The sequence below is a fragment of the Cyrtonyx montezumae genome, unplaced genomic scaffold (genome assembly GCF_038088225.1).
Source record: "Cyrtonyx montezumae isolate F1298 unplaced genomic scaffold, pur_monq_1.0 scaffold_0, whole genome shotgun sequence".
NCBI lineage: Eukaryota > Metazoa > Chordata > Aves > Galliformes > Odontophoridae > Cyrtonyx > Cyrtonyx montezumae.
The window spans coordinates 37,880,589-37,907,404 of NW_027071824.1; the positions used below are offsets into that span (position 1 = coordinate 37,880,589).

Below are 26,816 nucleotides of genomic sequence, written 5' to 3' on the forward strand. Positions count from 1 at the left end.
GAGCTTCCCTTGCATTATTTTTCCTTCACAGAATTGTAGGGGTTGGAAGGGACCTCTAGAGATCATCTAGTCCAACCCCCTGCCAAAGCAGCTCCCTAGCCCAGGTTGCACAGGTAGGCGTCCAGGCGGGTCTTGAACATCACCAGGGGAGACTCCACCACTTCTCTGGGCAACCTGTGCCAGTGCTCCAAAACACTACAAAGCACTGTGAGTCACAGAGCAGCTGTGAGTTGGGTCCGCTGTAAGGAATCATCCTCACAGCCTTCAAAACTACCCCATCAAGGGGCTGCTCAACTCTGTGCTCCTTTGGTGGAAACAAAAAGAAAGGTCACAGCAGATGAGGATATCCAAAGATAAACCGGGATGGATACAGTAGCAAGAGGTCAAAGGGCTGAAGAGTTCCTATTGAGACGCGAAGGCACATCTGAAGAAATGAAGGCGAGGGAAGGTGCAGAGAAAGCGGGTCAGCGTTGAATGAAAGGCAAAAGAAAAGAATAACGAAGGGCTCCTATGCTCTACATCAAAGTTTATTTGTACGTTAGAGCAACGTGGGCAGTCCACCAGAAAAAAATAAAAAATCGTGGAAGTCGGAGTGCTTTTTCTCAGGCTGTAACTTGCACCCATCGAGAAAAAGTCTCTCCCCGGTCCCTGTCGGGCTGCCCCTTTCCCAGGCCTGGAGGCGGCGCCGGCTCTGCACAGGGCTCCTTAGCACAGCGGCGCCCGCTCCGGCCCCGCCCGCCGCCCGCCGCCATGTCGGCGCTGCTCCGGTCCGCTCTGCTGCTGCTGCTGCCGCTGCTGCCGGTGCTGCTGGGCGGGCGGCCCCGCTACGAGCCCACCTGGGCCTCGCTAGACGCCCGGCCGCTGCCCGCCTGGTTTGACGAGGCCAAGTTCGGCGTCTTCATCCACTGGGGCGTGTTCGCGGTGCCCAGCTTTGGCAGCGAGTGGTTCTGGTGAGCTGCTGCCCGCCGGGCACGGAGGCACGGGGCGGCACGGTTGGCGGGCACGGCGGGGCTGGAGGCAGTAGGTGTGCAGCGGGTTTTGTGAGAGCGATGGAGGAGCGGCACGAGGAGGCCGAGGTGCTGCGGGGGGGCGGCCGTGGCAGAGTGCTGCGGGCTCCCCTCGCCTGGTGCGCTGCACGTTTGTCCTCGTGGTGCTCAGTGGGGATCTGATCCACGTCTATAAAGGAGAGGCAAAGGGACGAGGCTGGACTCTCTGTGGTGATAGGACGAGGGGAAATGGCCACAAACGAGCAGAGGAAGTTCCTCATAAATGTGCATGGGAACTTCTTCCCAGTGCAGTGACGGAGCAGTGGCACAGCTGCACAGAGAGGTGGTGGAGTCTCCTTCTCTGGAGACGTTCCAGACCCGCCTGGACGCCTACCTGTGCAACCTGGGCTAGGGAGCTGCTTTGGCAGGGGGTTGGACCAGATGATCTCTAGAGGTCCCTTCCAACCCCTACAATTCTGTGATTATCACTTTCATTAAGGAGTGCATTCCACTTGACCAAAGGCTCAGTGCTTTCAAATCCATTTAGTTCAAGCCTTTGGTCTGCTGGGTGTAGCCATCTGCTTTGCAGTTTCCTTCTAAGTCACACTGTGTCATGTGGGGCGTGGAGGTAAGCAGCAGCTCTCCCGCCATGGTGAAGCTTAAAAGCAATCTTCATAAAGCAGGCTGACCTCAGTATAAGCAAACCACTGTTTACCGAAGGCAGTATTTGGCCTGTTCTTTTCAGAGTGATATATAAGGGTACCTGCAATTCTTACTGTGTACTCTGTTTACCAAGTGATGACTTCCTGCTAGAGGCTAGGTTTTGTTCAGGCCTCTCCCAGAGGAAGATTCATACACATATTCAGGCTCAAACATACTTTTGTTTCCTCTTATTATTTTTCTAAAAAGATCTGAAAACAGATACATGCAGTAGATGACTTTGTCTCCATCGCTGCTGCCTCCCTCCCTTAGGCCCATGCAGGTGAGGAGCCCTGCAGAGCCTTCTGGCAGCGAGCACACTCAGGTGGCCCAGGTCCCTGCTCACGGTGAGGCCACAGACCCTACTGCTGCCCAGGTGCCTCCTTTCCAGCAGAACTGCACAGTCTTGGTCAGTACTGCTCTGAAACTCTGTTCTGTCAGAGCAGAAGCGCTCACATTGTTGGCAAGCTGTGTGGCAAAGGAAAAGGAAGGATGTTACCTCTTTATTTGTGCAGTTACATACCTAAAAAACAGTTGTGTTGTTTTTTTTTTTCCCCAGGAGGAAGTGAGGAAGATAACCTTAGCCTCTTTATTTTATTTATTTATTTTTTTCCCCGCTATCTCCCAGAGGTTGTATTAATTTACACTGAAGCCTCTTTGGGAAGGTCACAACAAGAAGATCCATGCAGCTGCTGCAGTAGTACAATGTTGAGCTCAAAGACTGGCTCAGGGTGGGATGGAGAAGCACGTTTCAAACATTCCAATTCTGTTGTTTTTAACTTTTACTTTGAGACTCCATTCATTTATGCCTAAATTTGCCAACAGGATTTTGCTGCCTGGCTTCATTTATATGAAGGTGAATGTTTTCAGACCCTTATTTCTCCAGCAGTTGCGACATGTATTGCTGCCTCCAGCAATAAGGGTCTTGATACTGTGAGGACTGTTGCATGCTGTATCTGGAGTTCCTCTTTCATTTCTAGGGAGGGGAGGGGTGGGGCAGGCAGAAAACGCATACTGCTGTATTGGCCATTTATGTTCTCTGCCCATGGTGAGGGTGAGGCCAGAGCAGCTCCGTGGCCTCGCTGTGGACTGGGGCGAATGGAGCCATGGCATTGACTTCACAAATGAAATCCTGGGGCCTATCCAAAGAGGAGCAGCTGGAAGAAGTGGAGCGTCGGGAGAGAGGGCAGAGAAAATGAAGCCTTTAATTATTGATACTGCTATGTTCTGAAGCAGTTTTATCTGGTTGCCAGTGTCACGTGCATCTGGTGCTTGTACCTCTCAGTGTGAACACAAATAGGATCTAAAGATTTCGATTATTTCTTTTCTTTGTCTAAAAGCACACCAGCAGACATCGTTTTGTGTTTTGTAGGTGGTACTGGCAGAAGGAAAAGAGGGAGCCCTATGTGAAATTTATGAAGGCAAATTACCCACCTGGGTTCAGTTATGAAGATTTTGGGCCACTGTTTACAGCAGAGTTCTTTGATCCCAACCAGTGGGCGGATATTCTGAAGGCTTCAGGTGCAAAATACGTTGTCTTAACTTCAAAACATCACGAAGGTAAGTGGAAGGCTTCTGAGTGTTGCAAACCATGTTTCTATTAACTGAAGGAGTAGCCACGTGACTTTCCTGTTTGCTAAGAGAAAGGCAGAGAAATGACACAGAATTACCTGCCCTGTCCCAATCAAAGAGTTAAAATGTGCAGGCATTTTCCTGACTCTTGCACAAAAGTCATGAATCTTGCATAGAAGGAAGAATAGATGATTGTGCCATGGTTATCTTCTTCTAGGTAAGACAGCCTGCAGTGGTGGGGGCAGCTGAGCTTCCAGCAATAGCTGGGTTTATTTCTGATTGTTGTGTAATGTATTGTGCAAAGAACCACAGAGTGAACGCTGATCTGTGTATGGAGAGCTGCTCTGAACTGGCAGTTAACTGGCCTGGAGGTTTTTCCAGGGAATTTGTCAAGAGTCAAGATGCTCTGCAGGAAAAAAGTAAAGAGAACGGGCACGGTTGCGAGGAAACCTAATAGCAATGATAAGTATAAAATACCAAGAAGCAATACGACAGTGCATCTTGTCAGTGTTGTTGGTGTTTGGGGAGATGTGGGCTCAAAACCTGCAACTTTATCAAGTAACTACTTGTGAAATTTAATCCCATCTCTGACACTCAGAGACCCCTGATGCCACGGCATAATTTTCACTGACTTCAAACAAACAAACAAACAAAACCCCACGATCCATTCCATTTAGATGTCCTTGGGCACAAATTTGTAGCTCATTTGTATACTTGATACAATTATACAGTTCACAAAAAATGCTGCACAATTTATTAGGCAGTGAGTGTGAAGCAGTTTGAAGGTGAGAGTGGGGCTACTCTGTCCACGGTCTAGGTCTGCAACCTGGTAGTGCCTACAGTGCTTGGGGTGCGTTGCTGGATGTCTGAGAAGTGAGGATATTCAATGCTGATGTTTCAAAAGCTGCTTCAGCAGTTTTTGCACTCTTACGTGTGTGTCCTGAGTGTCTGACTGAGCTGTTAACGATGGTAAATGAACAGTGAACATCTGCATGAGATGTAAAGAGAAGGGAGGACAGTCTGAATGCAAAGATGTCTCCGTCACAGAATGCACAAACTAATGTTTCATCTTCCGACTGCTGAATGTATATTCAGAATTCACATTTACTACATTCAGTACAAATCTGATGTGTCAAAAAGCTTTGGTATTTTTGGTTAATTTAGTTTGGATATTTGAATGGAGTGAACAACCAAGGAGTATCAAATGATATCAGAACTAGAAAATTGAATGCATATTTTTTTCTGCATAGATGTTTACTTGTACCAATGTCTACGTGTATTTGTGCACAAATACATATCATTCTTAGCTTTTAATTTTTCTCTTTTCAGGCTTTACATTGTGGGGGTCCAAATATTCGTGGAACTGGAATGCTGTCGATGTGGGACCAAAGCGAGATCTTGTGGCTGAACTAGAAACATCTGTTAGGAACAGGACTGACTTGCGTTTTGGTTTATACCACTCCCTGTTTGAATGGTTTAATCCTCTCTTCCTTGAGGATGCCACCAATGTCTTCAAGACAAGAAAGTTTCCAACCAGTAAATCATTACCAGAACTCTATGAAATTGTGACCAAGTACCAACCAGAAATAGTCTGGTCTGATGGGAATGGAGATGCACCAGATACTTACTGGAACAGCACTGGTTTTCTAGCTTGGCTGTATAATGACAGGTGTATCATGATATTCTGTTGGGTAGTTTGTCTCCTTCTGTATATTTTATGGAACTTATTACCCCCACTGGCAGGGACTTAGCTAAATCTTAAAATACCTGGCATATAGAGTGCCAATAAATCAGGTCTTTCCTAAAACTATTGAAGCTCGTTTTAGAGAGACCCTTTCATAATTATTTTTTTTAACCACGTTTGCCAATTCGTCAGTTCAGGTGGCAATGATTATTCTACCTAATCATTTTTCTTAGGTGTTGTCTACTGCATGAGCAAACAAGATAGCAAAGTTGAGACTAGGGGTGTACTGTTGTCATGACTGACTGAACATTTGAAAGTGGATGTGAAGTGCAGACTGCTTACTGGCAGGACTCCTGCGTGTGAGAACTCAGTACCTGAAATAGCACTTAATCTAATTGTGCTAGAACAGAAGTCACCCTAAATACTACTTTCCAGGAAGGGTGTACAGGAGGTGAGGGGGAGAGATTACATTGGCTCTGACTGTAATGTCTAGAATTAAAATCATGAACGTACAATGTGTTTGTTTCCAGTCCAGTTCGGGACACGGTCGTGACCAATGACCGCTGGGGCGTGGGCAGCATCTGTAAGCACGGCGGCTTCTACACATGCAGCGACCGGTACAACCCGGGACACCTTCTGCCTCACAAGTGGGAGAACTGCATGACTATTGACAAGAGGTCATGGGGGTACAGGAGGAACGCGAATCTTGACGATTACTTCACGATCGAGGACTTGGTGAAGGTACAGTACACAAAGGAGCTGCCTGCAGCTTCTGGTTATTGTTTTAATTGTATAGAAAACGCTGCGAGAAAGTCTTGTCTTTGTGATAAAATGTATTTAATTACACAATTCAGCTAATGAAGAAGAAGATTGTTGTTGCTTAATCCGTGTCCGTTCTTTATATTGTCCTTGCAAAAGATAATTGGGAACTGAAGCAATCTCTCTTCAGAAGGGTTGGTTTTCATTCATTCAGTAGTTTATCTCCAGCTGTCTGTTCCTCAGACTCCAGAGTCTCAGTCTGTGGTCTCTGGAGGGCAGTGTGGATGGGAACACAGATACTTTACGGACTCTCTTTTGCCAACTGTCAAATTCATGATATGGCATTGGTGCAGACTCTCGGTGCCAGAATATGCAGTCTCAGAGGCTGAGCTAAAAGACAATTTGACTAATATTTTTTACTTCTTTAAGTTGTTGCTTGGATTCATAAGCGTAGGAGAAGCTGTGTTCCATGATGAATGAAGCCTTTGAAAATCCAGATTAGATACAGGATATTTTTTTTCTGATTCAATCTTCCATTCTTTTTTGAATTCCATCCTCTTCCGTCCTACTCTTTCTGTAGTAGGAACATTATTTCCTTTGGTTCTCAGTCTGTACATTGCAGGTTATAGAAATGCAGTGTGTGTATTTTGTGGGCACTGAGGTCTATGACTACGATGAATAAATGATGCAGATGAACGTTGGTTCTGTCACTGGCTCCACTCATAAAAGGAGGAATACGTGGGAGTTACTAATAGTACTCTTAGGGATGAGATTTATTCTTTACTACATAAATTATTAAAGCTGCTTCATCTTCTTCTGCATATTTTATGAAAACTGTGTACTAAATATCTAGAGCTTCACAGTGTTTTAGAGATGTGCCCATAAAATAGGGAAAACATTGTTTTTCCCAGCTTCAGTGAAAATTGAAGTGGCATCTGCTAGCCCTTTTCACACAGAAAAATAATCCTGTAAGTGTTCAACTGGGAAATCTCTTGTGAAATTGCAGCAGGAGTTGGAATTTTAAGAAGTAGGATCTGATTGCAACACAGAGTCAGTCAGATGTCTTGGTGTGAAAATGTGTTCTTGGGTATTCCACTAAATAGTGCCCGTTGTTCTGTGTACGTGTTTAAAAACATCTCAGCAACTCGTGGAAACAGTGTCTTGTGGAGGAAATCTCCTGATGAACATCGGGCCCACTCACGACGGTCGCATCGCTGCTATATTTGAGGAGCGCCTGAGGCAAATGGGTGCCTGGCTGAAAGTCAATGGAGAAGCCATCTACGGAACCAAACCGTGGAGAGCACAGAACGACACGGTCACTCCAGAAGTGTGGTAAGACTGCTGATCCAAAACACTGGTGGTGTAAAGCTGCACAAGTTTTACATCTTAGGATTTCAATTTTTAAAATTCTTAAGGCTTGATACTGCAGAAGTCATCAGCTTGCCCCGAAGAAATGAACCCTCCTGTCCATTTAGGAAACTGCACATGAAAGTGTGTCTGAAAGTGCAGACAGACAATGTGTGTCAGAGAACGTAGTTCCAGGATGATGCCGAGGCTGAAGGGGAAGCTGCAGGACTTTCCTTAGTGGTTCTAAGCAGAACTGGCAACAGAAACTATAAAGGAAATAAATAAAAACAAACAAAAAAATCCAGAAATATAAAGCTGCTACGAAGCATTCATCTCTACAATAGGAATCTTAGTGTTGCTCTTAAGAGATAAGGGAGGGAAAGAATATAGTTTGCATTTCTGTATGTTTCTATCTTAAAAAGGGAGATATTAGCAGTTCAGTCAGTAAATTCAGCCAGCCTCTGAGCTTTGCTCTGCTCTTGTGCCTCATAGCTGCTATAACACCATAACCATCCATCAGGCTTTTGGCCTCAGCCACTTCTCTGCCTCACTGGGCTTTGTTTAACTCCTGCCCCAATTAAGATTTGGCCATCTGGCCATGGCCTTGAAACTGCTGAGCAAAAACTCTTCCGAGAACAACAAAAAAACTGTAATTACAATGAAGTAATTACAGTGGGAGAAATATTTCAGGTGAATGCTGCAGGATTTCGAGTGACATAATGGAGATGGATACATTGGCTACCAAGAAAAAGTTCTTCTCCGTGACAGTGTCTGCTAAAATTTTGTTTTTTAAAAAATTAACTACACAAGGTGGAAGATTTATTGTTCTATACACTCCTATTAAGTTTTTCAATGTAATGCCTGTGTGTTTCCATAGAGATGTGAATTACATTGCTCTGAACATAACCCACAGTTATCTGTTAATGGTTTCCCCTACCAACCCAAATCCTCATTCTCACATGACAAGGCAGCATTTATTATATGCTTGCTTAAGTCACTGCAGATGTTTACCTCTACATTCAGATTATTGCTAGTCCATATTACCTCTGTTCTTCAGGATGCATTTTCAAGGAACAGTACTTTGACAAAGGGTTTATGAAATAAAGGTTATGGGTGTGAAAACGTAATTAATGCTAACTTTGCATATTAGTTCTTTTCCAGTCTTTAAATATCACACACGCCGCTCCAGAAAATTTACAGGGAAAGACTGACATGTTTCTGCTCCCCATTGTCAACCAGGTACACATTCAGACCTAAGGAGGGCAAAGTTAATGCCGTCTTCCTTAACTGGCCGAACTCTGGGATTCTGGAACTTGGTGAGCCACAAACTAGGCTTGCAGAAACACAGGTAAGAAGGTGCTTCTGGTTCCCCCTTTAGAGCAGTGAGGTTTATAATATGTAACATTGAATTATTGAATTATTAAATATTATTGAATATGCAGTTATATGCATTTGGAATAATTTTACCTAAAATTAATCTAATTTTACTGTCGGTTTCAATTTCAGGTGAAGTTGGTTGGTTACGAGGAACCGCTGAAATGGGTTGCACTGGGAGAAAAGGGAATCATTGTAGCTCTACCTCGATTAACTCCGAAGCAATTGCCGTGTCAGTGGGGCTGGACCTTGCAACTGACCAATGTAAACTGAGCCTCAGGTACTAGGGAAGTTACATTGCAGCTTCTCATCACTGCTTCCAACACTTGACTGACAAAGTCTACCTTTTATTTGCTTTGAAAGACAGGCTGTTCTACAAGATGGAACAAAATGAACCTCACACAAAATCTAATTCCTCGCATCTCTATTGTACAGTTTCTTTGAGCTTGAGTGAGGAACTGAGCCTTTACCTTCATTTTTTTTGTCTGTTTCTTGGCAGGTTATGGGAAGAGGAGCAGTAGATTTTTCTTTTAAGCCTTGAGACAGAACAGTGCTAGCCCAGGCTCAACAGGTCAGACAACTGCGCACTTAAGTTGTATACTTTCATTGCAGGAAAACTTACTTCTACAAAACTGTATTGGAATGAACTTTGCAGTTGAGTGCTTCAGTGGGCAGCTTCAGCTGAGACCGATACTGTATCTGCAAGAACAACTTACACAGACTAGCAATTAATCATGAATGCACAGAGACAATGTATATGTACATTTTAATTTCTAATGAGGAGATGATGATGAGAATCACTAATTAAACAGAACTATTTTGAGTAATTCTATCCATTAGTTCTGAGAACTTGCTTTCTTCATATGTCAGAAGCTGACTCTTGTTTACATCCATTATTTTTACAGTTACCAAGGTGCCTTCTGTGGGCTACGGACTATTAAAAACAACAACCAACATATTTTGGCAACTTTTTTTTTTAAGAGTTGTTGCTAGGGATCCTCAGCTTTGGCAAAGACAACAACGTTTGAAGCACAAGGTGGATTGAGTCCAATCTGAAAAATTCCCAGACTTGTCATGTATCAGGACTGATGATGGTAGACCTGTAGTGTGAGATTTGCATGGAGGGGGAGACAGAGGACAACAAAAGACACAAATATTTTCAATGTAGAAGCCCAAGGCTTACTTATTTCTGAGTAATCATTAAATTTAACTTGCATAGTTCTGCATTTATTTTTTCTTTTTCAACTCCATGAGGATTTTGGGTGAAGGGCCAAATGAGGTATTGCTTTTTCTGCTTAGTAGCATTATTACACACACACAAATTTTACATTAAAATATTTTATTACAATACAGACAATTGGGCTCAAAATTAATACAAATTAAGATAAAATATTTACAAGTTAATGTGTACAGCATAGCTGTTGGAACAGCAGAAACAAGAACGTCTAAAAGTTCACATTCTTTAAGTAACAAAGAGAGCACCCCCAGCTTGTTCAAGAGGCGTAGGAGCATCGGTTGGCAAAGGCTTTCTGAAGAATGAGAACCTCTTTGGAGTAACATCTGTAAACTCCAGGGAAGAAGTGTTTTACAGAAAAATTAAAACATGAGGGATGAACAGAAAAGCCTCACTTGGTTCTGTTATTCTTTGGCTGCTACCACTAGTGTTCTCCTCAAACCCCCCCCCCCCCCCCCCAGGCTGCCAAGGTTGTTTCCTTTTTTAATAGCTTCTAGCAATGCTGCCACAAAATGCCTTTCAGATGCAATAAAAATAATCAAATTATGCAAGAGTTTGACAACTTTTTAATAGAAAATCCTTTGCATACAGTGATTCTTTCAACAAGAATATTTTAATAGGCATTTGAAATAGGATGGTATCAGATAGAACAGCTACGGGCTCGCTCCCAGTTTGTTCAGTATGTTCTTTCTGCTCCTCTGCCACTCCTACACCGTTATAAAATTAACCCCAATCTCATCAGTAGTCACAAGGATGCGTTATAAATACATGGTCTACTCCTATTCATGTGCAGTTCATTTCTCTAGTTGCTGAGGGGTACTAAAAGCTTCGTAAACATTAGCAGCAAAATCTTTCATTTGTTCCATCATCAGCAGGTCCTGCAAGAAAGTTGAGGAATATGTTTGCTTAATCAAAACTACACCCACCACTTGTCTGCTCTGACTGCAGTACACAGTTGTACTCATCATGAGACAAACACCTGGCGCACCTACTGAGAGCTAACTCAAACCTTCTGAATGCAAGAAGTTCATGAACAGAACTGCAACTACAACCAAGCTGAGGCTTTTTTTTCTACTTCTGTTTTGTTAAGGGAAGAGATTATAGGAGAAAGAGAAGCGTTCTGGGGGGAAGTACAGCTCTACGTAAAGTTTAAGTTGTGTTACGTATCTCTGCTTTTTAAGCCACTGAAATTAAACAAGGTATTTTACTAAAAAGAAATATAAAACATCTCAAAATTTTACTTGGGATATTTTAAATAAAGCCAGATTCTTACCTGAACAAAGTGACTGGGTGTTTCACTGCATACTGAATGGATCTGCCCATTTATTATTGGAATTATCTTGGCTAAGGGAAGACTGACGCTGGACAGACTGGAAGAGAACAAACAATACTGATGTAGACTTGCTTGGATCTTTGTAAGACAACTAAACTGCGATTATCACTAATTAAATAATTACTGCTTCAAAAGTAAGAGTTGGAAGAAGTGATTTTGCACAGACCACAATCTGGAATATACACAAAAGTCTGTCCCTATTAAGTTCTTCATTTAATACAGAAGAGCTACCGAAGAAAATTCTATCTTCTGTTGGTTAGCCTATTACAGTTTCACAACTGCTTCTCGTGCAAAATGAAGGTGCATGTAAACAGTTGTTAGATGTGCCCCTCTGCAATCTCAGCCCCTCAAACTCTTAACCAAGCTGAGGAGAGAGAGCCAAACTAAAGCCTCTGGGATATTTTGAACAATGTCAGTAGCATACATTTCAATACAAACATTACTATTTAAGAGCCATGAGTTATTAAAATAAACATATATACAAAGTTATTATTCAAAGTATACCTTTTAATACTTTAGGAATTATATCTCTAGGAATTGAACCCAGCTTTCTCAGACTTCTAACACACTGAAGTGTTTTAAAACCAAGATAACCTCAGAATAAAAGCTGTATTTTTAACAGACTTTTAGAAAGATATAGAAGATCCTGAATGTTAGCATTTTTTCCAACATACTAGACAAGAACGTAAAGCTCTGTAGGTTAACTGTTGTTCTCCAAATACATGTATGTCCACTTTCCCTGGGCACTTTAGTAATTAACAGTCAGACACCTGGACATACAGAGCTATCTTTCTCAAGGCTTCATAGGTGTTTTATGATTTCTGTTATCTGTATTCCACATCGCAGCATCATGCGAGGCACTGGGAGTTAAAAGAGTTAATGCTCCAAGTCTGTGGACTGCCAAATTTCTGGGTACCTGGCTCTCAGAAAACTACATACCCCAGAGGACTTTGTGTTCCTGTTTTCTTTCCTTCTGGGTGGAAAACTGCACACAAGACCTGAGACTTCCCCTTCTGCTAGTCATCTCAGCAGTGGGAGCTCCCTGGCTGTCTTACCTTCAGCTTCAGCATAAGGCCTTTGGTTTTGGACACTCTCTCTCATTTTATTTGATTTATTAGCTTGAATTCTGCATTCTGATATCTCCTCAGATCATTGCTGCTGTTTTGTTTTTAGGCCCATCTCCCTACCCTCTCCCTTTTCCCCCTTCCCCACGTCCATGGGTCTCCTGCCCCATTAGGCAAGGAATCAGTCTGAACCAGCCCCACAAACTGCTGACATAACTTAGGGGGACGTTGCAGACATCTCCCAAGCTCAAAAACCAGTCTGTTTGTACAGCACTGGCAAAAATGGGAAAGTACACTCTTCTGATTCCAGTTTTTTATCTGCAAATGATAGAGAGAAAGACACCTCAGGAAAACTCCAGCAGGTTTGTGGCTGGGGAGAAACACGCAATACTCATAGCTTTGTGACTGACCAAAGTGAGGAGATGGTATTTATTCTTGAAAAGCAAGAAACAAAACTTTCTAGCATGGGAACTTCAAGTAGGTAAGAAAATCCCTTGCCTACTTTAGAGTTCATGTGATAGTGCTTTTGACCTCATAGTAAGACCCACAACAAAAGAAAACATATACCTGTTCACAGAGCCATTCGGAGAGAGATCCTGTTCAGTAGGTCTGAAGAACTCTGCCATGTTGTCCAGCAGCTGACTGAATCCTCTGTTTAAACATGTGCTCAAAACTGTGCTGAAGTCTGGACTGAAGAAGTAAATATGTGCTGTTTTGATTCCTAGGATTCATTTTTCCAAAACGAAAACTTCTGCAAATCTCAAGAGGATTTGAGGTTCCCAAATCTCCCCAAGTATTTCCACAGCAAAACAGTCAACAACCTCAATTCTACCCTAAAGCTACTGAAAAAAAGTTAATGATAAAATGGAAAGCATTCCTTCCTTACCTATTTCTTACTGGGCAGTAGCACAGAGGGACTCATCCTTAAAATGCTCCAGATTTCTAGCAGTTGCATTCTAAGAATAGTTTGGCATTTGACTCTCTTCATTCCTTTTCAGTGCTTATTACAGAACCTCACTGCAGTAGCTCTCGTAGAAGGATGCATACAACCACTCATAAAACCATGCATTAAAAACAAATCCTGATAAGCTAAAGCTGGTGTTCATTTTATCAAAGCAAGTAAATGCAACTTAATTACTCTCAATTTATCCTAGTATTATGGCAGAAGAGAAATACTTCTCTTTTCCTACATAACTAAGAAAATGAGAGGAAGAGATACAGGTTGGTCTAGTTGTGAAAAACACCTTTGTATTATGAAGGCAATATTACTTCTTATGAGTTTCAAAGCAGTCAAATTTTGAAAATCGCAGCCTTTAATTATGGAATATAAAAATGTAATGCAGCATAGTGGCTGCAAATGAAAGCTCGCCACTTCTGCTAATTGCCTTACATAAACTGTAGTTGTAAGGAGCTCGACATGAATATTTTCCACATACCTTTCCAGCATATCTCTAGTTTCATTAAGTAATTTAATTGTAGCAGTGTCTCTTTCCGTGAGTCCACAAGCCTAGAAAAAGCCAAGACAGATGCTATTTAGTGAGAAATCCATGAGAATCATAAGAGTAAAGGCAGAAATTGTTTTGTGTCGTGGAATAAAGTCAAGATGAGCGTTAAGACATCTATTTAATGCAAATAATTTACCACAGTAAATCTGATTCTTTATAGATTTATGCGTGTGGCTTGTAAATAGTCACTGGTTTTGTGTGTGGTTTTTTATTTTACATTTTATATATATATTTTTAATTTTAAAAATACTTGCAGAAAATATCAGCTTCATCAAGCAGCTGAAAGAAACACTGCGTGTTAACTGAACTTAAGAGATAAACGCATGGGGTCACACAATGAACCCTCAGTTTCTTTACAGCAGCACAATGTCAAGTTGAGAACTTGTTTTCACCAACACGTGATATGGCTGGCATCAAATACCACCAGAAAATTCAGGAAATTAATGCTACCATGAGATAAGATACATTTTGCTCTTGATTCTTGTTCATTTTCTATCTCAAATAAACAAAAAGTCTTCGTCGCCCCATCACTTTTTTTCCAGCACAGCATCTCTTTCAGAAATGGTCCAATTGTTCAGGCTCTTTGTTGGTGCACAAGTGAAAGGTACACAATTCAGCTTTGGAATAAGTTAAACTGCATTCTGCTATGGCATAAATCATGGGCTAAATGCACTAACACAGGTGTGTTTCTGAGTTCAAAGCTGAGACGTATTTTCCATCAAGTGTGAAATAAACACAAGTTTACTCATCCTACATCAAAGAGATAAGGATACTTCTTTTATAAAGAAAGAGGAACTGCCACTTATCAAAGATTCAGTTACCATGGTGCAACTAGCAGACTCTATGCACTCCTCCCTCTCCTAAACAAAAAGTTAGATGAAATAAATAAAACAAGTACCTGGGTAGCGAGGGGGTTTTCTTCATCTGGCATCAGGTAATGACATAAGGGAGAATAAGGTGCAACCTGGTCTGAATCTTGATGTTCCACTACTTTCCTGATTTCTTTTAGTTTCTGTTCCAGCTCCAGAAGAGATAGGGCATGCTTGAGGGAAATGCTGAAAAGGCAGAAAGACTATTAATTTTGCAGTCAACACTGTAATGATGCAATGTTTATTCACCAATAATATGCTCACGGCAGGATCCCATTCTGATACTGGTCTGCACTGTCGTGCTCCCAGCCTGCCACAAACTTTGTCTTGGAAAGTCAGTATGCATTTATTTTATTTAAAATTCTAAGAAAATTCACTGCTTTGAGAACAATCCTCACAGACAAGACAAAAAGCTAACCACGAGGAAATACGGACCTCTTACCTTCCAAAAACTTTATGCACAGCTTGTTTAACGATAGTTATTAGCTCAGTCAGTCCTAGAACAAGAAAAGCATCAAAGTTATTCTAATCATTTTCTTGTGTTTAGAGGAAAGGAGCATTTTGTAAGTGAATCTGGTTTATAAAAAGTGTCATACCATCTCCTAACAGGTGCTGGATACTTGATAAATATTGCTGTTGAACCTCAGGGGGAGCTAGTAGTGTCTGTGGGGGAAAAAGGAAAAGTTCTGTGACACAACAACAGACAGCTACACAAAACATTTCAAACGGGCAGCAAACATTTTCCTTAATCTGTATAACACCCTACAGCAGATAGGGTCCCCCATTCTCAGTGCTGGCCTGGAAAACCACTATACTTGGTAGTTATCTGCTGAGGAGTTTTCCCTGTATCAGAGTTCTGGAAAGTACAGAACATGGAGATGAAAAATTTCCTTATGAAAAACAGAGAAAGAGGACCTCAAAAACAAATCATAACTTCCCTCTAGTATTTCACAGCTTTCTGTGGTCATCTTTCCAATCACATGTTCCAACCACTACTTTCCTTATGCTTAAGCAGCCTATGAGGACACCTTCCAGAAGATCCAGGTATGCATTTACATGTCATCATAGTTGTACTGGGAGATAAAAGTCTCCACCCTAAAAATTAAACCTGCTGGAATAGGATATTTATGCTGAACTCTAACAGAAGCCAGAGAAATCCCTTGATAAAAACAAAGCTTCTGAGAACTGAAGAGAATATCAATTTGTTCCAGCAAAGTGCCTCACAGCTGACGCTGTCAACCCACTCCTCTACTGGAAAAGCAACAGAAGGGAAACATTTCTACTCCAGAGCCTCTTGCTCAAAAACACCTTTTCAGACAAAACACAAATGTGGCTTCCATCATCTTCAGCTTCCTTAATGAAAGGTTCTCTAGACCCTTCAGACCTGCCTTGACATACTGTTCCTTGACCCTCAAGCAAGAGTGATCAGAGAGGAATATGTAACAACTAATAAAAAATTGCACTCGTTATTTTAGGTGACCTGCTCAACAATTTGCAGATCTTACTTAGGTATTTAGTTACTGTGGAATCTACTGTTACTGAGGTACACTATATAAACAACTCATTGACAGATGCTTCAGTAGACAGCCTTCTAGAGTTGAAAAAAACCTTGTCAATATTTCAAAGACAACATTTTCCTTTAACCCTAAGAGAATTTAACTGAGGAGATTAATGTATAAGCTAGGAAGAGCTAAGCATTTATATATGTGCATATGCATCTTGGACAATTTGCACAATATTACTGCTATGCAAAAGACTAACGAAAGCAAAGAAATCATTTTAAGTTTGGTGCTCAGATTGAAGTGGCTGTTTTAAAGCAATACAAATGCAGACAAAAGGTATTACTCAATACTGCCAGAATTTTAAGCAATATCACCACCAAATAATCTACATTTAGAGATTATAATAAACTAACAACAAATCTTTCTACCAGTAATGCCTTCATGTCTCCCACTCTTACAGAACACTTCATTCAAATGCTGAGCTATGCCTTTCTATCTCTCACTAACTTATTCTTTCACTCCCAAGGATATGAAATTTCAACCTTTAAAACAAGAAACTTACGGTGCCGTTCTTGCAGACTGCAGCATTATCTAGGTAGATGTAACCACCAATAATATTTAATTGGACTCGCAAAAGAACTACTAGCATACAGGTACTGTAGACAGCTACAATGCTTCTTGTGAAACCTTGAGGAGAGACAACAAAGCAATTTCAAAGTCAAGGAAATAAGGATGAGTCAAGAAAGGAAAGTGTTCTCAAGACTCAAGGAGTTCTGTCGATTTTTAAACACACAGCCATTTCTCTCTTTGGTTGTCTCAACACATATCTTTATAAAACATGCCCAAAATTATCAACAGTCCAATAATATGCAGGAACTTCTGCTGAAGTGTTGCCCTTTTAAATCACAGGATCACAGAATATTCTGAGCAGGAAGGGACACACGTAGATCAGAGCCAAACTCCTAGCCCCACAAAGGATTACCTATAAATCAAACCACAGATCTGAGTGCACCGTCCAAATACTTCTTAAACTCCAGCTTGTTGTTGTGACCACTTCTCTGGGGAGCCTGTTCCAGTGCCCAAGTGCCTCATTTACTTATACAAGTTGCTCCAGAAGGTGTACCCTGTAACAGTGCTGTCAGATTCTCTTTCTTTGTTAGGCCAGGAAATACACAATGTTAACCCTCACACAACTAAGACACAGAAAGTGTAACAGCAGTTACAGGAGAAAGAAAAAGTTACCTAGAGCAGAAGTAGCCAAAACCAGGAGTCAGTGGTGGTAGGGATAACAAATGGCAGTAACAAATCAGAAGTAGTAAATAATCATAATTTAAAAGTTTAGTGATTTTTTACTACATAATTATCTTATTTCACTGTTATTCCTTCCCTTCCACTGCTTCCACCAACCAATACATAAAATGATGAACCACGAGGTTCATACAACTACTGCTATGGCAGTGACCTCAAACAGGCTTGAAAAGAGAACACTGATGGCCGTGTAAGGGCTGGACCACATTACTGGGAGATGTTTTCTGCTACGTTCAGAATTGAACTGTGAAAAACTAGACTGATTTTTCTGTGTTGGTACAGAAAGTCCTCACAAAGTTTTGTTGAGCAAGGTAAACACACAAGGGCAAATAAAATCCATCACATTGGTTTTGAGCATCTGCCTTCCATAGGGGATATTAAAAAGCCCTTGTGAGGGAGTGCAGGAGAAGTTTACTCAGTAGTGTGTTACATTATCTTGGTACCTACTGAAACAACAATTTATTCCAGAGGGAAGTGTGCACTTTAAATGGTATGAAAGTCATTTTACAATTTATACTAAATATTATGTAGATGAAATCACTCATTTACACTTACTTATTATCTTTAAATCCTCCCATATTTCTAACTTGTTTGCTGGCCTGTGGGAAAAATAAATTGAAATATCAAACTTCATATATTTTCCTTGGAAATTATAAACATGTTAAATAAAGCTGCAGTGTTCCAGGACAAATTCGTTTAACTATTATAATCATTCACATCGGATTTATGTATACACTGATTTACTTCATTCAAGAAACAGTATAAAAGCAATGCACACAGAAAAGATATTCAAATTTCAGTGTTTAAATACAGTATTTCTTGATGTTAATTACCTACAGTTAGATCATCAGTTTTGAGTTCCTATAGTAAGCAGTCAGAAAAAAAACTCACTGAGGATACACAAAGTAGTTTTTCCTGGGACCCTGATCGTGCATATATTCAACATATATATATATATAAAACCTCAGTTCAGTAGGGCTTTCTGTATCCACCTGTGCAAAATAAGCACAGGATAAGAATTTCTACCCTACTTGCTTATGAGATTTACTATTGTCTCACTTGGTTTTAAAATACTGACTTGATTATCTAAAAACAAAGTGATCATGACCATATGTGGAAAAGAAGTCCACCCACATAAATGCCATAAACTCAAAGGTTATTTCCACTGAAACACATTTACCTTTTGGCCTGACGATTTCTAAGAGAGACAAAAAGCAAGAGCACAGATCATACAGAATTACAGAACATCCCAAGCTGGAAGGGACCCACAAGGATTACTGAATCCACCCCCTGTGTAGACACAGGACTACTCTAACTTGAAGCTGTGCTTACAGCCCTGGGGAGCTGTTCCATGCCCTCTGGGGAAGAACCTTTCCCTAACACAGCTCCATGCCATTCCCTTGGGTCCAGTCCGTACCACAGAGAGCAGAGCCCAGCACTGCAGCTGCCATGGGTCCTCCCCTCAGCTCTTCTGCTCTGGGCTGAGCAAACCTAGGGACATCAGCTGCTGCTCATACACCTTGCCCTCCAGACCCTCCACCACCTTTGCAGCCCTCCTTTGGATGCTCTCTAATAGTTTGATTGTCCTCATACTGTGGCACCCAAACCTGCACCCAGTGCTGGAAGTGAGGCTGTACAGCATACAGAAGAGTGGGACCACTCTCCCCTTGTTTAGTGGCAGCACTGGGCCTGCTGCACCAGGGTACAGCTGCCCCTTGGTCCATCAGTGCACACTGCTGGCTCAGATTCAATTTGCCGCTTTTCCCTGTCTACATGCATAGATACATCTGAACTAAGAGGTATGACACATTTAGGACTAGTAAACAGACATGGTTTTAGCAATGCTGTAGCAGACAAGAGCAAGCTAACCATCCAAGAAGTTTATACAGCCATTCTCTCCTGCTAAGCAGAGTCAGTAAGGAATGTCTACTGCAGCTCTTCTGTGGAAGAATCAATTCACAAAAGTAACTTAGGGAAACATTTGGTAATTTCTTGGGATCAGAAGCAACACTTAAATATTTAGCATCCATAGTACAGATTAACCTGTTCTTAGATTTTACAGTAGTATAGTTATTAAAATAAATACACTTTTCACAGGCTCAGTTAACCATTAATCAATGCTTTTATCTTTCTGAAACATGTGCACTTTGGCATTAGTTAGATCATTATATCAATTACACAGACAATTTTTTAGTTCACTGCCATTAAATAATGCAAACAAACTGGTATTACAAGCTATTAAATCTGCAACTCCAGAAAGAAAAAACAGATTAAAAAAAAAAAAAAGAAAGAAAAAAAGGATAGCTAGAAGAGATAAAAGGATCCACATCACTTCACTTTTTACAAGCAAAAACAACAGTTTTAAAATGCATTCAAAAGCCAAAACTTAAAATGATACAGTATTATTTCTGTAGGTGGAACACATGGCAGGACTCAATACTACAAGCCTTACTTAAAAGCAGTACGTTTTCTGTGCCAGCAGAAGAAAGGCCAACACACCAACATGAGCCAAACGTATTTGTACCTACTAAGTCAAAATAGATTATTGGAATTCAGAAGTCTGCCGCTGTGTCCATAAACTGCTCCAACTACTTCAACAATTAGAGATGTTCTGATCAAAGAATACATACTACAGAGAATAAACAAGGCCATTACTTGTCTTGGACATGAAACAAGAGACTACACATGTAAGTAGACTATTCTGCTGTAAAGTCCAGAAGACAAATCTAGTCATCCGCAATCCCTTATTCATTCAGGTTACTTTTACATTAAGTAGAACTAAATTATGGCAAGTACATTAAATATTCCATATGAACTTTTTCCAGTTACTTGTTGCTTGTGTTAACTATCACTCAACTACAGTGCCCAATTCTCACATCACATATTACAAAACCATTATTTATAACATAATTCCCATTTTAAATAACACATTCTATTGGGTTCTTGTTGGGAGTATTTGACTGAAAAAAAGTCAGCAATGGGATAGTTAATTTATTAAATGCCAGACAGCTGAAGTTAACAGCTATAGAAATAAGTTTGTGGAGCTGAACTGGCAGTCTTGAGAGACTCAGAAATCCTATGCTAACAGCCTACAGTAACACTTTTACTCCTTCCTCAATGCCAAGCAGATTTTAAACTATGCTATCATGCCCTTTATTTAATAGGCCACTTATTCTTACAGTTATAATGAAAACAAAGGTGTTTTCTGACATGTACACACTTGTCTTAAGGTATGGCATGCCTCTCTAACTTCTTATAACTCACTTCCATTCGTAAAATCATTTACAGTGCCTTCCACTACCAATCACTTCTGATCCAGTAAGATTACACAAACGTTCTGACAAATAACAAAACAGGTATGATGCTCTATTTAAGAAGAAGCACTTAGAGGACCTAATCTTCCCTGAAACAGAGCATTTTAACAAAAACATAGCACTCACTGGAACATCTGAAAGGGATGATTATCTCCTGTGAAGTTTGGGGAACAGTAGCCGTACCTATCAAACTGCATCTAACATGACAAAATATTTATAGAGTGATTTCAAAATACCTTAAGACTAGTGATTAAACAGGACACAGAACAGAAATCCTGCACAGTCTCTACATTATGAATACATCATCTGAAAAAAAAAAAAAGTATCAGAACAAGCTACCTGTAATACAATGAAACAATCTTACCTATTTTTAAGAAGAGACGTGAGACTCTCAGAATTTAACTGATGCATTAAGGCATCCCTCAACGTAGGAAGCATTGACAGCACTGTTAATAAAAATAAATAAATAAATACATATAAACCAAAATTTTTCAATGTAGAAAAGTATCATCGCTCTCACTCAATAGCTGCTACACTGTGTTGATCCTATTTGCTCTATACCAAAGTTGTGAGGACAAGCAACCAAGGAAATCCTGGAACTGCCCTGCTCACCTCCTACCAGCTTGGTACAATGCTGCCCTTACGCACCTACATGGCTTCTCCTGGCTCTGTCTGCAGATATATGCTCACATCCTGCAGTATCTGTACACACACATCTTCAACTCCCCATAGTCAGTGCAAATATAGCACTGTTGTATTTCTCCAGATTGGAAGAAAAAAAAAATCAAGTGTTTATTTATTTGTTTGTTTCCTCCAGCCCTCCAACTCCAGAGTATGAGAATCAAGGAAAGGTACATTTTAAATAAAGGAAAGCTGGTGGGGAAAAATGCCTAACTTTCAAAGCATCCAAGGTCTAATCGATTGCTATATGATGGGAACAAGAAATGGTAAATAAAAGCATTCTCAGAACATCATAAATACCTCAAACAAAATAGGAAAGTAGCTTGACAAAAATGCATGCTGCCATACAGAACATAGTTGGTACAATTAATGGAAAATAAAAGCCTAGTCCTTGCAGTAGTCAATACCAGCATTCAGTATCAATATAAAGAAAAGATAACGAAATACAAATCAGTCAGAGTAAACTAGGTGCACAGAAACCATCTGCAGTCACTTAATAAACCGTTACAAATTTCAAGAGGAAAACACTGCCCAATTTGTGTCACAGAAATAGTTTTGAAAGGTTCGTGTTCAGACCCATGTCCTCCCCAAATCCAGAGACCAGCATTAGAATGAACTCACTACCATTTTTGCTCACCTGGTATTGAGGTACCTTTTAACTGTTCAAGTCTAGAGAATTAACACAAACATACGCTTTTTCACATATAAAAGTTACCCTCTGAGATCTCTGTGTGGTTTAGTAGCAATACATTATAATGAATAAGGTAATTCACCCTGCAGTAAACTCTGGGTGCTGCTTCACACATCAGTATGACACGCAGCTTGGGGCAACACAAAAAAGGGTTTTGAAGTGACAAATCAAACAGGTTACATAATAGCTGAGAATATTCAAACCAAGGGTTAAGATGACCCAAGGAAACCTCTTCAGTCCCCTGTTCCTCAGATTCAGTCAGCAGACACACAATGACTATATTTAAGCACTACTACTTAGTTAAGACTTAGAATTCACCTTCCTTCCTTACTCTTCTTCATTCCTGTCAATATGTAATATAAATCCCCAAATAATTGCACTTCTCAAGAACAAACTACTTCCTTATCTTACCTGTCATATTGCATGTTCTCTGATTACTTTCAAAATGATACTGCCTTCGGGCTTGGGCAATGTATTCAGCTGCCTCTCGTTCTTGGATTTCTCTGATTTTCTTCTGTCCATATTTTCCCAGCAAATAGACCCCTAAACAGAGATTTTCAGATTACATGCTACTTTCAAAATACGAGCAAAGCCCCTTTCAGCTCCTTTCATGGGTTTAAAACCATAAGGGTACAAAGTACTTTGAAATATGTGGGTCTTGAGTATTTAAATAGTAATTAACAAACAGCACCACCACTTCCAATTTTCAATTCAGTTCCATTTTGGGGCCATTCAAACATTTCAGGATATTCACCAAAACTATTATTGGTATTTCAAAAGGTTTATCAACCTTGTGCCCTAGTATTTAGGGTCACACACACACACAAAAAAAAATCATTGTGTTATTCATACTGGTAGCATGTTTCCCAGTATGCAACTGCAAAACAGACCAGTTTGGAACAATGGTAATCACTTTCTTTTTTTATTTTGTTTTATGAGACTTTTGGGAAATTTATGGAAGTCAATCTCTCCTGCTTCAACCTTTTGCCAGACTCTACACTTGTCATGAATCAGACCACCACATTGTCATGGTTCAAAACCATGTCACACATGCAACATAAAGCACAGTTTTACCACTGGAAACTCTTAATCCAAATGAGAGAAAGAAAAATTATTGCTTTTTATGAAAACATAATCAATTCCTGCCAAGAGTAAGTAGTTAGAGCACACACTTTGGGGTACTGATTTTACTGTTCATAGCTTAGTGAAACAGCAGCTATTAACTTTTTTTAGTCTAAACAAATAGTTTTTGAACACAAGATTCTTCCAACCACATTTAATTCCACCACATATCTCACAATGCATTCAGACAAAACCATCTGTCCAAAAGACAAGCTTTATTCATTGCCCCTTCCCCCCCCCAAAAAAACCCCTATTTAACTCCACGTTTTGTGACAGAAATATCATGTAGATTTTCAAAAAGGCTCTTCCTGCACATGCACATGGCACAGCAGTCATGAGATTGTAAGAAGGAAACAAGAAAAATCATGTGCAGGTCCCTTAATAATATACTGGAGCAGCACCTTTGTAATTAAGATGGAGGCAGCTTATTGCCTAAGAGTTGAGTATTCTGCACTAAGAACTGCCATGGGTCTCACGAGGGTCCAAAGTTACATTAGCAGCCACCAGTGCAACTGAACGAGGCAGTACATCAGGAGTTCAATTTCTTGCTCTTCCTCCAAACTAAGGTGTAACTTTGACCCATCACTGACTGACGTTGTGCACTCCAGCTTCGCCTTTGAGAACATGATGCATAAAAAGTTAGCTGAGGTAAAAATTGCATCATCCCCAGAGCTTAAGCAAGAACAATGAAGCAAGTAAAATGTTTTTTGCATTTGAGCAGCAAACTGACTCTGCAGTTTGTTTCCCATGCATGGATGCCAAGTGTTCTCCTAAGCACCTCAAGTCATTTGCACAACTTGATGCTGTGCCTGGGGAATCCCATCCAGCCCTCACAGCTTTATGATGATGAACACTTGCATGTTGCAACACTTGCAACACGAGTCACTCCTGCATGCAAGTTTCCTGATTGAGGTGTATTTCAAGGAGCTGCCCACCTGGGAGCTGCATATGTGCTCACATTTTTCTTTAGAAATGCTGTATCTGCATCAATAGACAAAACTGTGATTCACAAGACAAGAAAATAACACGTCTCCAAAGTCCAGGTTGAACACACTGCAGGAAAATACCATCACTTAGATTTAGGAGCAGGACTAGTGCAAGCCACATCCTAACAGCTAACATAAAGCCAAGAGCAGTTAAGATAATGGTAAGAAATGAAACTGATGCTTTGAAAATTTCTGTTGTTAAGAACAAGGAAAGGGAACACCAATTTTTTACAACAGCTATAATATCTTCGTTTTACTTCTCAATAGGAGATAAGAGGTCAGCAATAAGTGGCAGCAGCAGCATTTTGCTCGTGTCTAATTAGCTAACAGTTGTATATATAGATCTTCGTACAGTACCTTTCCCGTATGTCCCATACATGGATGCTGACACCAGAGCATTCAGGTACAGGAACCCCAGTAAGGATCTCAAACTACATTTCTTATTACTCTATAACTGGTCTACAAAGTGAAACACATTGTACTGGCTGTCCTACAACACATGCAGTATCTGGGATCTACAGTATATATCTCCTGTGGAAGCAATTTATCTATTAGCAGTGAACTGAGAGAAGTGTGCTCCAGGTTATCACTGCTGTATAGTTTCTTCCCACCTAAACAGAAGTAATGGAAACAGCTTACAAAATCCACAGGCCCTTATATATTCGTGATGTTGATTTCAAAACAGTCGGAGGTTTCTCACATCACTGAAGTAATGACTTTCTCCCAAAGCCTTTTCCTTTCATCATAGTTCTGCTAGTAACTGTGAGGCATCAAGTAATTCAGGTAATCTCCTTACAACTCTGTGTGATCTTTACCCCATTGTCATACTTCCCTCAAAAATAAAATAAAATTTAATATCACGAATTTCATTATGTAGAGATGGTGCTGACTTACACAAGTCTGCATCCTCCCAGAACATCAACAGCTCCATGTGCAGTGATTTGTTCTTACACACCAGTAAATCACGTATCAGCCAACATGCAACCATTCTGTTATGGTTAAAAACTGCATTTAAAATAGGAAAGCACCAAAGCCTTACTCTGCTGGCACCACAGACTTCTACCAGAACTCACTGAATGCCTTTGCACTCGCTCACAAACCAACACAGCCATCCTGAGTAAGCAGACAGACTTCTGATCCGAAATACTCTTTCTGCAAGCTGAAGGTTGCAACAGACGAAACTGAGTAACAATTAATTCACCGTTGAAATCAGAACCGTATATTTCATACACATCCTGAACTTGCTCTTCTACAACACCGAGATAATGACAACAGCGAATCATTTCGTAATATCCAACGCAATCAGCACTGAATGCTGAACACTGAGATAAAAGCCACTTTAAATCCACCCTTCCAGTAAGAACAAATGAACGTATCATGTCCCTGCATCTGAGACACGCAAGCTCTTTCTCTCTGCTTTAAAAAACACTTCTCTTGAAGAAAACAAAGTGTAGTGTGCAAGGATCAAACCCATGAGATTTAAGTCAATCTACTTTATATTGCTGAAATAACAGACCACTGAAGAATGGAATCTTTCCCAAGTTAAGGTGTTCTCAACAGTAGGGAAGAATACACCTGTTTCAGTTGCCTTTCTATCAGTTTGAGCAGTTATCTCATGGGTTTTCTCTGTTTATCAAGATAGTGTTGGGATTCACAAAAACTGCATTAAGAATGACAGCCACCAATAATGCAGAAGGAATTTATCTCCATAAGCAGAGGCACAAGTACCAAACAATTTAAAATTTCTGAGTTTCTTCAGTAACTCACTGATAAAACACCGCACCAGTAATAATGGAGGGACTCTTCTGTACTGTCTAATGAATAATTACTCACAGCACTCTGCCACGTGCCAAAGACTTAAAATCCTTTGGCTTTTGTCACACCCCATTTTCCCTTGTTACAGTTCCAGCAACTGCAACTACACACAGACATCAATCCACACTTCCAGCTGAGGCTGGAGAACCCATGCTTTCTCTATTCCTGTTTGTCTGCCTACTGCTCTCACAAGGTCAGCTGAAGGGGAGGCAACAGCTGGCAGCTTACAGTTTGGCATGTTAACGTCAGTCTGGTTAATTTACCACGGTGAGCTGTTGGCGTGGAGGCTCAAACAGGTAACATCAGCTTCTCTTGCCTGTGAAGTCAGAAAGCCCACAGGGAAGGGGTACAGTGGGTTGACAAGTACATCAGTAACTGATCAGAACTCTTTGGAGAAACACAGCAGGAATTCATGGTGGAAGGGCGCAGAGGTGTCTGAAGTACATCCACTGCAGCCCTCCAAAGGGCCTCACCTGAATCAAAAGCAACAAACAAACACACTGCAGGAACGCTGCAGCCCTCTGAACGCTGAACTGCTCAGGCAAGTTCCTGCGGGCACAAACAACCCAAGCGCTCCTCAGCAACGCTGCAACCTTTAATTCTGTGTCATTTGCATAAGGTACACGGAGATCTGACGACGGAGCGTGCAAAGACTTGGCCCTAACACCTAACCTCCACAAAAAATAAAAAAAGAAAAAGAAAAAACCCAACCCACTAACTCGGGTTGGTAAGCCGGGCTGGGCGGCACTGGTGGAGTGAGGGGCCCGCGGGGTGGGAGCGGAGTACCGAGGCTCCCTCCGCCGCCCCAGAGCCCCCTTCGTCCGCGCCGCCCCGCGGGCACTCACCGCCGAGGAAGGTGCCGAGGACGAGGCATTTCTTCTTGTGCCGCTTGAGGAAACTCCAGAGCGACCGGAGCATCCTGCGCCGCCGGACACGGCCGCCCCTCTCTTCCCCGCGTCGGCGGAAGGGGC

General features: G+C 41.1%; 2 protein-coding genes across 2 annotated transcripts; one reads left to right on the top strand and one right to left on the bottom strand.

Moving 5' to 3' along the window:
- Positions 1–750: 750 nt before the first annotated feature.
- Positions 751–8,716, top strand: FUCA2 (alpha-L-fucosidase 2). The gene is made up of 7 exons (XM_065732791.1): positions 751–950; positions 3,058–3,245; positions 4,587–4,926; positions 5,472–5,682; positions 6,842–7,032; positions 8,287–8,395; positions 8,554–8,716. Exons 1-7 carry the CDS (start codon positions 751–753, stop codon positions 8,692–8,694), a joined length of 1,380 nt encoding a protein of 459 aa, XP_065588863.1. The 3' UTR covers positions 8,695–8,716.
- A 1,733-nt stretch (positions 8,717–10,449) lies between these two features.
- PEX3 (peroxisomal biogenesis factor 3) lies at positions 10,450–26,810 on the bottom strand. Its single transcript, XM_065732955.1, has 12 exons — positions 26,691–26,810; positions 22,334–22,465; positions 20,915–20,996; positions 17,792–17,835; positions 16,491–16,615; positions 15,023–15,089; positions 14,869–14,923; positions 14,456–14,612; positions 13,489–13,559; positions 12,620–12,742; positions 10,929–11,025; positions 10,450–10,533 (listed from the first exon to the last, which is right to left on the bottom strand). Exons 1-12 carry the CDS (start codon positions 26,761–26,763, stop codon positions 10,450–10,452), a joined length of 1,110 nt encoding a protein of 369 aa, XP_065589027.1. The 5' UTR covers positions 26,764–26,810.
- Between the last annotated feature and the right edge of the window lie 6 nt (positions 26,811–26,816).